Source organism: Astatotilapia calliptera, chromosome 19 (assembly GCF_900246225.1).
Source record: "Astatotilapia calliptera chromosome 19, fAstCal1.2, whole genome shotgun sequence".
Classification (NCBI taxonomy): domain Eukaryota; kingdom Metazoa; phylum Chordata; class Actinopteri; order Cichliformes; family Cichlidae; genus Astatotilapia; species Astatotilapia calliptera.
Genome location: NC_039320.1, coordinates 25,919,872 through 25,937,456, shown reverse-complemented (window position 1 = coordinate 25,937,456; position 17,585 = coordinate 25,919,872). Strand labels below are relative to the sequence as shown.

At 42.1% G+C, this 17,585-nt stretch overlaps 1 protein-coding gene across 7 annotated transcripts in view; it reads right to left on the bottom strand.

Annotated features, from left to right (window-relative positions):
• Positions 1 to 17,300, bottom strand: part of esrrb (estrogen-related receptor beta) — a 42,265-nt gene extending 24,965 nt beyond the window's left edge. The window contains exons 1-3 of one of the 7 annotated variants that reach the window (XM_026152221.1): positions 17,108 to 17,300; positions 10,043 to 10,111; positions 523 to 932 (exon numbers count right to left, since the gene is read on the bottom strand). In XM_026152221.1, coding sequence (XP_026008006.1) covers positions 523 to 919 — 397 coding nt within the window. In that variant the 5' untranslated portion in view covers positions 920 to 932; positions 10,043 to 10,111; positions 17,108 to 17,300. Of the gene's footprint in view, positions 1 to 522; positions 933 to 10,042; positions 10,112 to 13,643; positions 13,986 to 17,107 lie in introns of those variants that run through there. The other 6 variants (XM_026152223.1, XM_026152218.1, XM_026152219.1 and 3 more) reach the window with 6 other exon arrangements.
• Between the last annotated feature and the right edge of the window lie 285 nt (positions 17,301 to 17,585).

Sequence of the window (17,585 nt, the reverse complement as noted above, 5' to 3'; positions counted from 1 at the left end):
AATAAAGCATGCACTCTGCACCCCCCCAAGGCATCTGGACAAACAGCCCCCACCCTCCACCAAATCTGCCCTCTGAGTGATGATATTGCCTCCATCAAACTCCACCCACCATGACAGATGATGTCATAATCTCAACAGTTGCCTCCTCTGTGTTCAAGTCTCCCTCTTTTTCTTTTATTTCAGTTTTATTGTAAAGATTCTTTTCAAAACGCATAATTATTTGTTAATCATTAAAGAGAATTTTATTTTTCTGTTTTGTTTTGTTGAGTTGTGAATAAATTAAAAACAGAGCCTGATATGTTTCAGGAGGCTACTGGTCCCCTGTGGTATGAGGCATCTTCCACACTCCAGTGATTTTTTTTTTTTTACATAGGAAAGTGTTTGGACTGAGTATGTTTCAGTGCTGTTGTGAGGCCAAAGGTGTCTTGTATGGAGGGTGTTTTGGTGTTCTGTGATGCAGCGACATGGGATGAAATATCTTGTATTGAGTGTTTGTCGGGCGGGGTGAAAGAAGAAAAATACCTTGTATTGTCCTTTTAAAAAAGGCTTTGCAGGCCTCACAAGAGGCTACCCCATAGTGATACCCCGAGGCTATATCTCCACAGACCAGGCACAGCCTCTTGGGGAGGGAGTTCAACATGTATTCGCACTTTATGGACGAGTCCTCCATGATGGTGCTGGAGCAGTCGTCATAGCGCTTGCGGCAGGTGCCAGCCCCAAGCCCGCTGGGGGTGAACATAGGAGGAGAGTCCAGGCCGTTCGAGTGGCTGTTCATGGTGCTGACATAGCCGCCGCTGGCGTCCGAGTTGCCGCTGGGGCTGTGGTGGCTGACCGTGTCGATGACCGAGGAAGGACTGGATGGCTCCGTCTTGATGTAGGACCCACAGCTGGAGGGTAGATGCCGGTCATCAGCGGCCATTCTATTCAGCAGCCTGGAAGGGGGTGGGGGGTAGGGTTGATAGGAAAGAGGGTGTGGAGGGTGGAGAAGATGAAGATGATTAGCAGAGGTCTTCGGAGAGCAGTAATGAATCTCATCAACCAGCCAAGTGACAGAAGTGCAGGAGACAGCAAATTATTAGATTATATGGCAATTCAGAACAACTGTAACAGAAATGCTTCTTTCCTTTAACGAGAAATTTGGAGTGAATGGAGTGTGAAAAGATGAGCGCTAACATACTGCTTATTTACAACTACAGAGCAGAACAACTCACTTTCACAGCTTTTACAGTGGAAAAACATGTGTTTGATTTTCTTTTCACAAAGGAGAGGAAACTGAAAAGAGGACAGATGATAAGTTTCGTGTGGTTGCAGCCTTACGTTTAAAATTGAAATTTAAATATGTAGTCATCTCTGTTTTTTTTAATCTTTCCAACTTGTCTGTCTACACCACTGTGCCCTAACAATCCCTTTACACCAGTCAACCAGGGGGAAGGGAAGTGCTTCATTAGCCACACATTACAGCAGCTGCGAAAGCGCTTCAGAGCAAAAATACACACCAAACACGGCGGCACAAGTCCGTACGCCACACAAACCCAGTGAAAAAAAGGTAGTTGAAAGAGAATAAGAGGAGGAGAGAAAGGGCACTCTGAAGACTTAACACACCCACACACACAGAGCGTGCACACACATCAAAGATGGGGGCATCTCCGTAGTCTAGAGAGCACAGTGGACCTTGGCTTGTCTCCTTGAGTCAGCAGTCAACCAAAAGGAAACATGATGGGAAGATATTGACTTTTTCACTGTCTGCCTAATAACTGTATTTTGGAGTACATGCAATCTGATGCTGTAACGTGTGCAGACTAAAGTGCAGTCTTTTGACTGCGGCCACAAAATCCTCTCTGAAGCCTCTCCTGCCCATATAAATCTACTTCAGTTCAGCTCTATAACCTTTAACTTGAAATTGCACTAAGAGAACAACGAAGAGGGGGAAAAAAACTTATCCTGGACACACTCAACTCGTTTTTCCATCTGCAAATAGAGTGTATTGAAGAGGTGAAGTGGTGGAGGAGATGAATAACTCAATCTGCTGGGGATGCCGTGTAGACACAGTAACCTCTTAGGGTCAAGGCGAGGTCACACACTAACATACGCACACACCCCTATGCATGAGGGTACCACTGAAGGGGTGAAAGGTTACCTGCACTTGCCTACATTAACAAAATTGAGCCTTGCGTGGCTTATGCAAATTCAGTTTCAAGGGTTTCTCATGAGTGGCAGCTAGAAAGCCCAAGTTGTGCTTTAGCACATTAGTTTCATTAGCATATTGCCAACTAACGGTAATGTTTACATATTTGACATGTCAGGTTTACCATCAACACGGGGAGAAGATGCTGTTTCCCACTTGGGCTCCTATCTTTTGGACTGGACTGCTCTCAGAGCACTTCAGAGGAAACAGGAAGCGAGAAGCGTATGCTGTGGTGTCCGCCGTTGGTTGGCCACACTGCTTCTCGCTCTCTGAGGCTGATTTAATTGTGAAGATGGGTGACGGAGGGGTTCAAGCCCAGGGGTCAGTGGGTCAACCTTATTTTCTCACCCTGGATTCCAGGGCCCGTGGAGATGGGGGTCAGCGTGTCAAATTAAATCTCATTCCCGGGTTTCCCCTCCCTGCTGTCATGTATATTCATTGGAGCTCCAGGTGCCTAGCACTTCTGGAAATTCACAAAAAGGTTAACTGCTAAAATAAATAATAAAAATAAAAAAAAACGTCCCCTGTTAAAACCGTTGACCTTGTGGAATAAGCTCTTTGCCCGAGCTCTCCTGGAATCCTTCTTGTGATATAAAACCTCTCAAAATATAAAACTGACACACAGCCGCCATCCTGTTTCGCAAAAAGCAATCCAATACATGCTTCATTTCCTCTTTCTTTCACTTACTCTCAATTTAACCAATTCATGCAATAACTGTATAACGGGTGGTTGTTAAGAATTACCGTTTTTTTTTTTTTAATTACCTACCTCTACTCTTAAATGGTTTGCAGAAAAAAAAGTGAATCATGTTCATGCCTTTCTAAAATAGATCTCGCCGCTCTTAATAACGAATGCAGATTACATACCCATAAATTAATGCACGCTCTGTGTTCATCTGCTTTATGTTCTCCGTTTCAGGATGGATATGTGCACCTGCGCGACAGGGCACCTGCACTTGGCTTATTAAAGGCTATATATTAAAACATAGGAGCACAAGATGGCTCCATTTAGCTTTTATTTCAGAAATTCAGAGTAAGCTTAACCCAAGTTCAAAGGCCACCTCGAGGGTGACACTTAGCATAATTGCATAAGTGTCTTAACTGTTTCCCCTCCAGCTCAATGTGGTCATTTATAATGAATGTGCTGGCTAGAATCCCCTTAACTCACACCGCTATGACACATTATATCACTGCTATGCTTATGTTTTTAACAAGCCTGCATATATTGATTAATGATACTGAGGGAATACTAACCATGAGAACCTGGCGTATTAATCAAACAGTCGAAAATATTTCTATAAATATTGGTAATCTCTAGTGGGACAGGGCCAATTTAAATCTATAAATACAACTGTACGGGAAAATGAATTATGAACATTAAATTGTTTGACAGCAGCAATAGTCCCGATAAATAATTCAATATGTGGGGCAGGTGCTAATTAGCTTGTGTGCCACAGACAGAGCAGACAGGAAAGGGTGTGTTGAACTGAGACTTGATGCTGTAAAATCTATAGTTCTTTCTTCCTTCCTCAAGGTAAGAGCTTTTTTCTCTCTCTCTTTTTTTTTCAAAATCTGCTGCCTGGCTGCCTAAAGGAGCAGCACTCATCTAAGACACAGTATCTCCCCCTCTCCCATTTTCTCCCTCTGTTCCTCCTCCTTTTGTTCCCTTTGTACCGATCAAAATTCATGCTGAGTAGTAGGTTATGGGCCCGCAAACGCACACTGCGCAGTTTGGTTTTAATCTGATTCCACCTGGCCCTCCTAACGGCATTTCAGATCCCTAATATCATTCCACCAGTGCTGCTGTGACTGGGATTAGCCGGCCTAATGATGTGGCAGCTCGTATCACACTCACCGTTCCGCGATTTCCGAGAGGAGAGCCACGGAGCGCTCTTTCCTAACATCTCCACTCTTTCCCTTTGCCTGCGAGCGAAATTCTGAACATTGGATGACACTGTTATGAGAACGGAGAACATTCAGGATCTAATTGAGCCAATTTGTAAGTATGCCTGCTGAGAGCTAGCAGCTCTCTTCAGGAGGATAGTGACATCTTCCATTTTTCTCTGTGTGACTGCCACGCTCTCCCTGTTTCATGTATAAATCCCAAGCACAGAGTACAACCCTGCGCTAGAGACTCAACTCAAGCAGCGAGTACATTCCTCATGTCCTTTTCACTCTCAAGGCCGCCAGATGCCAAAAAACACAATTTTTATAACATTTGCTCACCTCATCTTAGAGTGTCACACTCCTGCTACCTGATCAGACTGCACAAGCGAAGGGGAAGAACGGGTAGGCGGTGGGGGTTGACATCTCAAGGCAGGGCGATGGTGATATCAGATGCCCCAGTAGGGGCAGATCTGTCTCGTGGGCCTCAGGCGATGTGGCCTGATAAGCCACTGGCCCCAGAGTCAGCGGTGGTAGGACGAACTCAATTAGCTCCTGACAGACCCCCTTGCAGCCCAGCGCAGCCTCCTCAGCACAGCCAAGAACCCGCTGGCAGCTGCCACGCTGACCTCTCCTCCAGGGGCCACTGCCACCTTTTACCGCTCCAACACACACACAGAGCCAGGGACTCATTTTTTTGTAAAAGCGAAAATCATGGTCAAAATCTACACGGCCCCACAAAAGTCACAGAAATACGCACAGAGGCTTGAAAGCCACCAAGGGTGCTCGCCGCACATTCACACGGGGGAAAATGTAAATGAAAAAGGACCGAGGCTCAAGGAGGGGTTGGTTTGGCCCCTGGGAGAAAGGAAGGGAATGGAGATTCCAAAATACACTTAGCTGAAATATGGAGTGTGCCTCTCTCTGTCTAACTGGCTCCAGGTTAATGACCACCAGGGGAATAAGGGCCAAAAGACTCTTGGGGCAATGAGCATAAGTGTGTGTGTCTGTTAGATTGGTTTATGCGCTCATATGCGAGTGTGTATTTGCACTGCAGACAGAATATGAAAGATGGAAATTTGGGGGTTGGCGGTGTGTCGTGTGGCTGACGGCGGTGGTTTGGTTGGAGGCAAGACCGGCACTCCACAGGGACCCATTCTAATCTATGAGGAAGAGGCCCCTGATTTTGGAGTTTCTCATTCATTAGTCCTGCTCTAGCAGGGAGACAGGGAGAGGACTGAGAGGAGGGGGTGGACCTGAGGAGAGGGGAGGGGCATCTTTATTAACGGATGTGCCAGACACTCAGAAGACGCTGACAGAGATTTATGATTTGCAGATCTATGGAGGCAAACAAAAGGAAAGCGGAGGGAAAAAAAAACAGGAAAAGAGAGAGTGAGTGAGGGGCTACATTAGAAGAAACAGAGAAGAGAGTGTTTACTGTTGTGATGGGGAGTGAGGGTCCCAGATCGATAGTCAGGAGGCTACAGGGGCCAGGGCAGGGTTACCACTTCTCAGGGACTGCGCTGCTGCTGCTCCGTGGTGCTCTAGCAAAGGATTATATTTAGCTGCTTCACAGCGATGTTACTGTAGTCTTTATAAAGCCATGAGCTCACTCCACTACGACAACATGAGCCCCACGCTCCAGCAGCACCACAAGATAGAGTCGACCAAGAAGCAGATCACATCTATCGATCGCCCCTCCCGCTCCTTCCTGTTCTAGAGACGCTGCTGGCAGAAGAGAGAGGGCCTCTCGTGACACAGGCGCTGCTGTTTGTCTGACGTAAACTGTCTGGGCCGCTCTGGGCAGATCTTGTTCTTATAAGGGGCTGAGTTCAGGATGTTGAGGGAAGCAACCGGCTAATGACAGAGCTTCTGTCAGTGGAAGCGTGGGTGGGGGGGTCGTGGGGGAAGTAACCGCCGTCTAAACTTCTTACGACAGAAAGCAAGGAGTTAACAATCTTCTATGCAGAACCAGTGGGAACGGCTCTCTGCAGAGTTGGACAGCTCATCACGCTGTATGTAAAAAAGGAAGTTCAGGGATAATTCCGGCCTGCCGTGCCGTTACCAAAGATTACTTTTCATTACATCCATTATGTGGCACAGTCATGGTATAATTTAGCAACATGAATTTACAATGGCTCTTGATAACTACAAAAAGTAATTATGGTGCATGGCAAAAAAAAAAAAAAAAAATTAGCCTTGGGGCCTAGAAAACTTGGGGTTAGGTGATGACATCGGACACAACCCTGTGTTGTGTGATATGTTACCGATACACAGGCAACAATATCAGAGTACGTTCTCCTGCGATACTGTGACATGGAGGTTTCTCCCCTTTACTACAGACGGTTTAACTAAACCGTTTCTTTGTCATGTGATGGTTTTAAAAATGTGAACATTTATTAAAACTGCTTAATTAAATTTGGCTGTAAAACTCAAATAAGAGCACGGTGCAAATAAATGCACTAACAACGAGTCGTTTTTTCTAAAATTGTAAAGATAATGTATTATTCTCAGGAATGCATTATAGTGATATATCATGCAAATCCTCATGAACAGTGTGATTCAATACAATCTGAACTTTAACACTTTTTCTTAAAAAAACTGCACATTCAGTTTTGCACGATAAAAGCCGACTGCTAAAGTTTTGCTTAACTGCAACAAATCCAGTAAAAAGCCAACAGATATCAACCACAGCACGCTCCATGAGGAGGGAGGTGGGATTATAAAATTTGAATAATGAAGAAAAGAAAAAAGTTTGCGCATAACTAAAAGTCATGCATTGCAGTTCAGAGAGCATTCAGAGATATTTGTGGAGCAAACCAAGAGAGAAAACAAGGCTAATTTTCACAGAAAGTTGCAAGCTGTGCTGGATGATTTTTTTTATTGTTTGTGTGTCTAAGTGTGTGTGTGCCTGTGTGTGTCACAAACAGAAAGAAATATTTTTATAAAGGGTTAAGGCTATTTAACACAGTGCAATGTAAATCACAGGTTTAGACACAGTCACTGTGCGTAGAGGGGGACGGAGGCATAGAGCCATGCATGAAATTACTTCATTAATCTTCTTCTGATAGGCCGTCCTTGTTTAGGAGGAAACTCTACCTGCCTAAAACAAAGAGCCAATCCTGCCTCCACCACAAATTATCCCCTTTATCAGAAGAGGACACAAATATAAACAGACACACACACACACACGCGTACATACACAAATGCTAGAGCAAAATTAACAGGTCAAAAATCGGAGGTTTATCAGGTGTTTCAGACGTGACGGCGTTTGCAGAGGCTCACGGTCAGTGAGCAATCACAGCGCGGCGCGCGATACGACATCTGTGAGTTAAAGATGTAACTTGATTCCTCGCGTTTAAAGCGTTGTTCGAGGCACACAATTCAGACGACTCCAAAACGAATTGCTGTTACTCAGAAACACCATTGTTATGACTGTCACACGCCACAGCAGTCGACACAGTCACAGCAATAGCCTCTAGCTTTTTACAGGCTCATCTCTACCAGCTGCCACACATTCTCCATAAATAGTGCTGGTAATAAAAAGGCGGGTGGGCCTAACTGATTTATATGGTTGTGTCCACCACCACACCATTCAGGAATAATTAAACTTTGGGGATATTTCCTGAATTAATGCATCTCCTTCAGGGGTGGGGAGGTGGGGGGGTTGACATCTAAACGTGCGACGCGGTTTTTACCAACGTCTCGCGTCACAGGATGTAGTGGGAGAGGGGGCCTCTCAACATTTCGACAAGCAGCCACTCAGTGTGTGAACGTTTGATTGTACTTAAGGATGCAAGGGCGGTCTCTTAAGGTGACGTTTTAATGTGCACATGTTTTGTGACCAACAGGCAAATACTCATATAAGCACACGGTCGTATAAACTGAAGGCAGATGCAGAGGAATACACACACACACTTTTACACTAACAAATCTGTCAGTTATCAGATTTAATTATTATATGACAAGAAAAGTTGTAAAAAAATGTTAACCTCTAATAAAAACTTCCCTTGATGACAGTAAGGGTGAACAGCCTGATTTTCAGATTGAGTTATAATTTAATTTTCCCTTTGCTTCCATATTTGTGTCACTGAAAAGTTTGGAGAGCAGACAAGAATTTGGTTATTTGGAAACCGAGCACAAAAATTAGAAGCTTGTTCTGATTTATACAGTATACTGTATTTATCATTTATAATGACTCCACATTTAAAAAACTGAAGTCTAAACAACACCAAAGACTAAATGTGTAAAATGTTCTTACATTTAAGACTTTCACTAACTCTTATTTGACAAAGACATTCAAATATTTTTGCGCTGCTTTTTAATTTATTTATTTTTTACATGAATTAAAATCTCAAACAAAAGTTGCTTTTATTTTTCTAATAGCAGGGTCCAAATATGTAAGCACAGAGACACTGACCGGCGTTTTGCACACTGTTCTGTTACTGGGTGATTATTGGTTACATCTAATTGCCCAGGGCAAATCTGGGATAAGCAATAGTAGTGCTCTCTCTCTCTCTCCCTCTCGTAGACACACCCGTAAGACAGCCTCTGTACACGCAGCATGTTTTCAGTTTAACAATTTCAGCAGTTCATGAAGCTGAGCCCTACAGCTTTCTTTAAGGCTGTGCTCTGCGTGTTTCAGCACATGAACCTGAAACATTCGAACAGCTCTCCAAAAAGCGATGACAAAAAAAACGTTATTCCTCTAAAAGCTGTAATGGGTGGAAGGCTCACGCAGACCATGCATAGAAGACCTGGTGAAGCTGTCAGTAGGAATCAGAGCTGCTTCAGTGATGGACGCTTCCAATATTGATTTCATAAATAAACAAAGCTAAGCATCGATCTTAATGTTATTTTGCATTTCAATTACTGCTCCGAAACATAACCTTCAAACAACTGACCGCTCAATACTAATAGCCTTCAATGATAAACACCCATATCGTTACCCACCTTACGTCATGTCATTTTTTAAACTAAGTGTGAATTACTGAACCTGGAGTCGCACAATGTGACTGCAATCAAATAGAAAGCAAAATGTTTGCACAAAAAATGTTAAACTTTGTAATCACGGCTGATTTTGCTTTTAATCTTCACCGTGTGGTGTTTTCTTGTAATGCAACACTCAACAGCTCATGCTAACGGCTCTTTTCTTGACCGTGGTGTATTTCCCAATTTCCGCTTTCTATTGTAGGTGTGTGTATGTGACTGTATGTATGTGTGTGTGTGAGGATGCATGCATGCATGGATGTGTGTAAATGAAGAGGAGCCCTTCAGTGTTGGAGCAACAGGAAGAAGTGCTGACGCACTGTGTCAGTGATAGCACTCTGCTGCCACAAGGGCATGAGAGCCCACATAGGCTAGCATTATCCTTCTAGACTAATGGGCCTGGTTATTTTTAAACAGATTCTCACACTGCGGTGGAGGTGTCCAAGGTTACCATGGATGAGAAATCAGGAGGGACGCATGCAGTGACATTTGGTGATATCTGTGCAGGTGGATGTTATAAAATAGCCAAAGAGGTATTATAAGTAATCATGAAGAGATCTAAAGGCCAAACATCAAATAGGCTCTCAAGAGAGAGCATGTTATTATGAAAGCATGATCTTCCAAAACTGACCAATACTAAAAAGAAACATTCAGAATCTGGTCTTTAGTAAGTTTTAGAGTAAAGAAATACAGAAAAAAGAACCAGCCTGGATCCTGAAACCTTCTCTTGTCCTTTTATTTTATCAGTTAATGACCTGGGAAATAAAGCAACACAAGAAGGTGCTTGATTTGGCAGCTCCTTAAAAGCCAGCCTCAGCACTAACAACTATGAACCCAAATACCTCTGAAGCTACAGAATTGAGACTATCTAGACATTGCCAACACACTCTGCATCACCATTTGGCCTGGAGAGAGACAACATGCTCCCCCCGCTCAGCTTGAGCTGAGTGACATATTTACAGTGAAAGTAATGATACTAGATACCAGAAATGAGAGGGCTCCAGCGTGGCCAGTGGACTCAGGAATCTCTCTAATGAATTGGACAACAAAGCCCTGTTGGTACAAGGAAGAAGTATTTAGAATTTGGCAAAAATCTGAGCTTAAGCACATTAGGTTTCTCTTTAAAAGGCACACATCCCAAAAAACCTCCTAACATTTGCTCTGGGAGATGAGGAAAGTAAGAGCAGGACAGGTGGGTTGCCTGGGCTCCATGCTGCAGCTACAGAGGCCACCGGCTCCTGGCTCATAGCGGGGTGGCAATTCTCGGCCAGGAGCTTCTTCTGGTAATGTATTCTGAAACCAAATTACCGTAAGCTGATCCCATCTGGATAGCGTCTGTGCACGGCTGCTTTGGTTACCCACCACTGCCTCTAGCCTGTGATAGCATCTCCATGAAGACAGCAAAAATCTGATTAACCCTATAACAATGAAACACTTGGTCAAAGAGCAAGGAGCTTTTAACTTAAGATACACTAATGCAATTCCCTCGCCTTGTTTTCTGAAACCTAATAAGAATCAAGTGGACGGACTGCTAGAGATGGGTGTTTGCAGGCTTTAATGCAGCAAGCTGGGAATGAAGTCAAATAAATTGAAATCTAATTCATCACTGTGTGTTAACTTCTTTCTGCTTCTCTGAAAATACATTAAAAAGCTCTTATTTCATGAAGGGAAATTGGATAGCCTAGTTAGTTTATTGCAGTGCCTCTGCCAGGGCTTAAGGGAAGCCTGGGTGTTGATGGAACATTTAGAAGCAGAGAGAAGTCACATCTCAATTCGCTGCCACTCAAATGTTGTGTTTTCTAACAAGCACTGAAAAACTTACACTTGCAATCCTCAACCAGAGCTGGTTTCTAAAGAGAGTGCAACAGCCAGTGCAACACAAGTGAGTGCAGAGAATCTAATTCCACTACACGATAAAAAACACTTGGATTTAAACAACTGAAGCAAAACTGTAAAACGGGGCGAATGTAATGGGAACATAAAACATTATTAGAACAAGTTGCAATAACGTCGACGTTTCTTTTCAATTGATTTCCAACATTAAAGAAACAAGAGAAGCATCTCTCTGTTTAAAAGATAAAAACTCTCCTTCCAGCTAATTCCCAGGCAGTATTGATGCCTTCGGTTCAGTATAGGTACTACAGTGATACGGCACTACACTGTTGTGCTAATAACATAGAGCACATACGTTCTACTAATCCTCTCACTTAAGCATCGCGGCCGCATCCAGCGCTCAGTAAGAGGCTGCAAATACCAGTGCATAATTAGCAGAGAGCTACTGCTGAGCCAAAATTACCAGCAGCACACAAGCATGTGCTGAAAAGAGCCCACAAATTAACTGTTTTGGGGGATTGATATACATTCACATTACTGCTGAGCATTCCTTCATTAAGATATTTTAGGTTTACTGATTGCCATTTCAAAAGAAATGTAAACAGTTACTAATATGTTAAACACCTGTTCACAACTGAGCTTTGAAAGAGTAGATTTTCTGCTCACCGTCAAGTACAAATATAATTATTTATATTCAGCATAATCACTAAATTATATTTAATGTTTCCTATTATTTTAGACAGATTTTAAATCAGCACAACATAACTACATCTCTGATAATAAACAAACATAAATATACTTCACTCTTTAAGTATTACTAAAAAATATCCCAGCACAGCTACATAAACTTCGTCTTTCACACCTGAAAAATGGAAAAACAAATACTAGATTATGTGTAATTTCTTTAAGAAATACAATGAAAAAAATCTGAATTCTGACACCTGAAAGATCAAACTGATTTAAACTAAAAGACTTACTAAGCAATTACTTTTCGACATAATTGAAACTGTCCTAAAATTTAAATGTTTAATGTTTCAACTTGTGCAGTTCATATAGTTCAATTTCTGCTGAAAACTGGATTTTACAGGAAACCATTAATGAGTCCATTAAAAAATGAAAACTTAAATATGTGATTACATACTGGTGTAAATATGTAAAGCTCTTCTAAAAGAAATAAAAATTGCAGTGGTTTTCTTTTCCTAATTAGGAAATACAGACAAAAGAATACAAAAAAGACATTATGACTTGAGCCCATCGTACCTGACATGCAATAGAAATGTTCACTTTTTTAGGGTTTGTTTAATTTAATTTTAAGATGTATCAAAGAATGAAACTACACAAAATACATCTTAAGGGAAAAAAACAGAGATGATTCCATTTATTCCTTATTATTCATAAGTATCCTAGAAGAACTTTGAATTTGCAGTGATTAAAGCTCAAACTAAAAAAGTCAAAAAAGTAAGAAACACTAAGAGAATTGAGCTCTAACTGTTTTCTGTTAATGATTTTCACATTTTTTTAAATCTAATTAATTAAAAAAAAAACTAAATATCTTATTTATGGTAAAACTGAATAATATGAGAACAACACTAACAAGAAAAAATTATTTACCAAAAATATTAAATTATTATAAAACACTGTCTAATTTGGGAAAAGCTCCTGAAATTTCTTTAAACTTCTACATAATAACCCTTATAATTATTATCATTTACAAAATATATGATTTATAACCTGCTTAAATTCATAACAAAAAACTTTAGAACAGCCAAATGTCTTAGAGGCTGGTTTTCATACTATATCTGTTATTGGTTGTTGTTAGATATATTTGTACCATAATGATAAAACTGCTTCTAAAAAAGAAGAATAATAATTACAAAGAAAACTGGTGATACAAAAAATACCTTAACTAAAGGTAATTTGTTTTGTTTTAAATGTAAGATACTGGTTGATTTAAAAAGTTTGGTGAAGGCACTGTAAGCCCAGACTGTCCCAGCAGCCAGGAGCTGTCGAGACAGCAGCTTGCCCGGCACGCCGCTGACTGGGACAGACCTGCCGCCTGACTGAGGTTACAGGGTCCTTTCATTCGTCTTGCCTGGCTACAAATATATATTACAGCGTGTAATTTATCCTCTCCAGTTCTACGGATTCACGTTAATCTCTCCTCTTTATAATATCATTCTCAGTCTGCCTGGGTGGCCGGATCTAGGGACAAAGCCATCAGCAAACAAGCTCCTAACCAAACTGGACAGGCACCCCCCAAATTCTATAGAGTAAAAAAAAAGGAAAGAAAAAAGGAAAACACACACACGCACACACACACACACACACACACACTGCTTCAAAGGGCCAAGTTAAATCAATCAGCCATGCTCTGAAAGATATTTATAAAACATACATCATGATGTGCCACACACCCATACACGCATTTACACAGTTGCACCTGCTCTGCTGCTCAATCCTGTCAAGTCCAACGATATTTAAAATCCCTCAAAACAACGAACGGGAAAAAAAGTGCAGGTAAGGAGTTTGAGTTGGCGTTAAGAGGCTATACAAAAAGAACAGCCAGGAATTAGAAAGTTAAAAGTTCAGCGCCTCGACTAGTAGAAAAGTAAAAGAAGAGTAGGTAAAGAGCAGATTATATTTTTTTAAATAGAAGAAAAATGAAAGGAAAATACAGGAAAAAGCAAAGGGATCAACGGCAGAGGTTAAAAAAGAAATAAAAGGGGGAAAACAGAGAAACAAGTGCACCTACTGGTTATGATAGCTGAGAGGGTCTGGAAGACAAAGTTCTGAAATGTCCATCAGTCCAGTTTTAGCATTCCAGGAATGAGAGGAAGAGGAAAGAGAAAACAATTGAGACCCGCTTCTTTCCCAAATGATAGCAAAGCACCCTCAGAGACAACGCTGCCGAAAACCCCCTCCAGCACCGCTTCCCCCCAGCCTGCACAGGTATGCTGGACTCTGATGGATTGAGTGGGCGTGTGTGTGCCTGAGCATGTGTGTTGTGTATGCGCGTGTGTTTATGTATATATGAGTGGGAGAGAGAGAAAGAGTGTGTCTGAGTGTATGTGTGAGAGGCAGAGAGGGAAAGAGAGAGAGTGAAGGGGGGAGGGACAGATCGACAGGAGAGGTAAAAAGGGGGTGGGGTGGGGGGGTGAGAGAAAGCTAGAGAGAGAGTGAGAGAGACAGAGAAGCGCAGGCAGCAGCGGGATGAGCGCTAAGATGGAGAGAGCATGAGAGTGCGAGCAAGAGGAATGACTCTTTCCATGGTCGGGATAGGGCTCTTTAAGACTCAAGGGCTTGATGAATATGGAACAGCTGCTGTTGGCTGGCTCTGAGGGGCAGGACTTAAAGCGACAGAGGGGGCCGGCGGTGCACTGGGGGAGGAGGGATCCAAACGCTCGCTCACACTCTCCGCTATGCACAACACGCATGGCTCACACGGACATAGACAAAACAAGCTATCGCATGAACAACAGCGATCTAGCGGTCAACACACAAAGTTTCCATCTCATGATATGACAGAGATGGGTGATAGAAAGTTAAATAAATAAGATGATAAAGAGAAGTAAGGGGTTTTAAGTATCAGGGGAAGCTCCTAGTGTTCATAAAGCAAAAATAAATCAGAGTTTCAATACTTGCTGTTCTGAATTGAGTGGTTTTTTTAACAATATAAAGCAAGGTCTCTTTAAATGTGACATTTTACCTGCTGTATCTCTTTAGTTTTCTGTGTTATATCCAACCGTGCTGGGGTTAATTTGAAGTGGTGTCATAAAGCAACCACACATGAACACTGAACTTAACCAAGCAACACACACACCTCAGAGATATGACTGCACGGCAGTACTAAGCCTGCTGTCACACACTTCAAGTTTTTTTAAGATCAAAATGATACCTGCACTGTTACACAACACATGATAAAGTCAGATCTGACGCCAGCCGAGAGCAACACTATAGAAGTTCCAGCGGGCAGTCGAGTGCATCCGCAGCACTTCGCTTTCAAAAAGCAATAGCTTTCAAACCGCGCTGAGGACAGTAAATGTATTTATTGAGCGGTGTCATTAGCTCCATTCGCGGGTGTTACATGTGAGGGACCATTGTGAACCTTTCACCACCTGTGAGAGATGATCTCAAGCCATAACTCATATTCTCGAAGCCCATCATCTTCTAAAGCAGCAGAAAATCCAGCTCTGTCTCTTCTAACCCCAGCTTTATAAGCGCCTGTGCTTCGCTGTTGATCAAGCTCAGTAAGAATGCAGAGAATGCAGATAGCATTTCACAGTCAGTGAGGGTCTCCATGTTACTGTATCCCCACATTATAAGAACAGAGCTTACCATGGTATCTTGGCACTTGGTCGAATTGAACTGAGAAGAAACAGCAGCTTGCCCATTTCACAAAAAAAAAAAAAAAACCTCACAAGGCGGCTGATAAGAGCCTTCAGACTCTTCAATAAAAAAGTAAAGTTTGAGTGAGTGAGGAAGCGAGGAGGAGTGATCTAGCGACAGATTCATGCAAAAAAGGGTGTGTTGTGTCGTTTTGCAGCTCTCCAGTTTCCTCTTCCGAACAGGAACAGCACAACACCCCCCCCCCCCCCCCCGGAGAGGAATCCGGTTCCATTCATCGGCTCACGTTTCTATAATCAATGCAAAAACATCACGCAATCCCTATTGATCATCACAGGCCTATTGATGTGCAGCAATGGTGCCTCTAAGGTGGCATCACATCACACAGCATCTGCTCCCTTTTTTGTGACAAAACAAAATGACTAAATAAATGAAAATCCAATCAAGGTCGATGCCAAATCAAACACCTGTCAGTTTAATTTACTTAATTCAGGAATAAAATCAAAATTACAGTTCTTGGGCTTCAATACGAGCTGAATATTGAATAATAAGGAAGACAAGGCATGGGTATAGATTCAGCCAATTTCAGGTTGTTGGTTGTTGTTCAAGTTGTCTGGTAAATGATGTAAAATATTTTTAAATAGTGCAACAGCTACAAAAAAATTATTGTTTTGTGTTAAATGCGCTGAACAGGGCATACGTTAGAAGTAGCAGTGATGTTAGGAGATCATATTATTACCAAACAGTCTCATGACAGACTGGTTTCTAACTTTTTAACAGTGATAACTGCCGTCATTTGACGAATCACATTTCTGCATATTTCCTATAGGCCTCCCGGGACTTGACATCATACATACTTTTGTCATGCAGTGTGAGCCATGAAAGCCATGCTGCTGTTATCGCTGCTTCTTATCAGCTCTGTTATGAAAAAAAAAAAAATCACAGCTTGTGGCAGCTGTTTGACAGAAAGGGATCTGATTCAAATAAATAATAGACCTGTTGTAGGCAAACACTCAATCACACTTGAACGGGGCTGAAGTTGAGAGACTAAAATTTTTCTTTTCCCTTTTTCGGGTTCTTTTTTGTTTTTTAAATTGAGATTCCTGTTTGCATTCTTCAAGCCTGCTCACCTCACACCTGCCTGTTTGTTGGTTCACATGTACTACATGTATGCAAGTAAAACAGTAATTAAGGTGTGTTGAAAGTCACTTCAGGTGAGAAAGGCAAAGAACCTCTACACAACCATTAAAGACTTGGTACTATTTGCATTGAAAGTCTCGACACTGACAAAATTACACCTGTTTGTGTCATAAAACGCCACACACAAACACACATACACTAATAGCACTGAAAGCAAATTACAAAGTTCTGACAACACTGAGGCAACCTGAAGAATCAGTGTGCTTCAACAAGTATGGCATTAACTCTCTAAATGTCAAGTTAATTTTATTATTAAAAAACAAATGATATTAAAGTCTGTTTATGTAAACAAGTGTGGGATAATGAGCAGAAAAGCTTTAAAACAACTTAATGTCCTTAAAAAGACTGCTATAAAGTCGTATTTTTTCCTTCCTCGGAAACTAAACCTGATAATAGGCCTCACTAGTTTTTACCCTATGGCAGGCATACAGAATTAATCACATAAATATCGTAATTGATATGATTTATATGACCAGTGAAAAAGGTGGTGTTGCACGTGCACTGCGCATGCTTTAATAGTAAGAGCTAAACTGCCCGCACGCTGACGTTATTCAAGCTAAAAGATAAGTAAACTAGTATAAAAATTTTAAACCTATTAAATCAAACTCTTAAAATCACGTGTGTTGGATGTGTAATTGGAAGATAAATACGGTTGATGAACGTGCCGTGTACCTTACTCGGACAAGTCATGTCACATCCCCGGGCTGAGCACCGCGCACTGTAGAGGTGGTGTCTCCAGGTTGTAGTGGTGTTGGTGGTGGTAGTGTGGCTCTGTGTGTCTGAGCGCCGCGTTTAACTGTCACACAACGGCAGCCGCACTATCCACTCCTCCTCCGGCGCGCGCCCTGTGGCTAAACCAAACACCTCCACCGGCAGGCAGCAGGACCCGGCGAGCGGGGTCAAATGTGAATCAAACGCGGGGGGGAGGGAGTAGAGGGGGGGGGGGGGCTCTGCTGTGCTACGAAGAAAAACAAAACTTACAGCTGATTCACCCACTTTTTCTTTTAGGTCTTGTATAAAAAAAATAACACATTTTATTCATACTGTTTTTTTTAATATATTTTTTATTTTAAGACTGTGAATTCCTATACCCCCCCCCCCCCCCCCCCCAAAAAAAAAAAAAGGTAAGACACCTCAGTGCTCAGTTTCG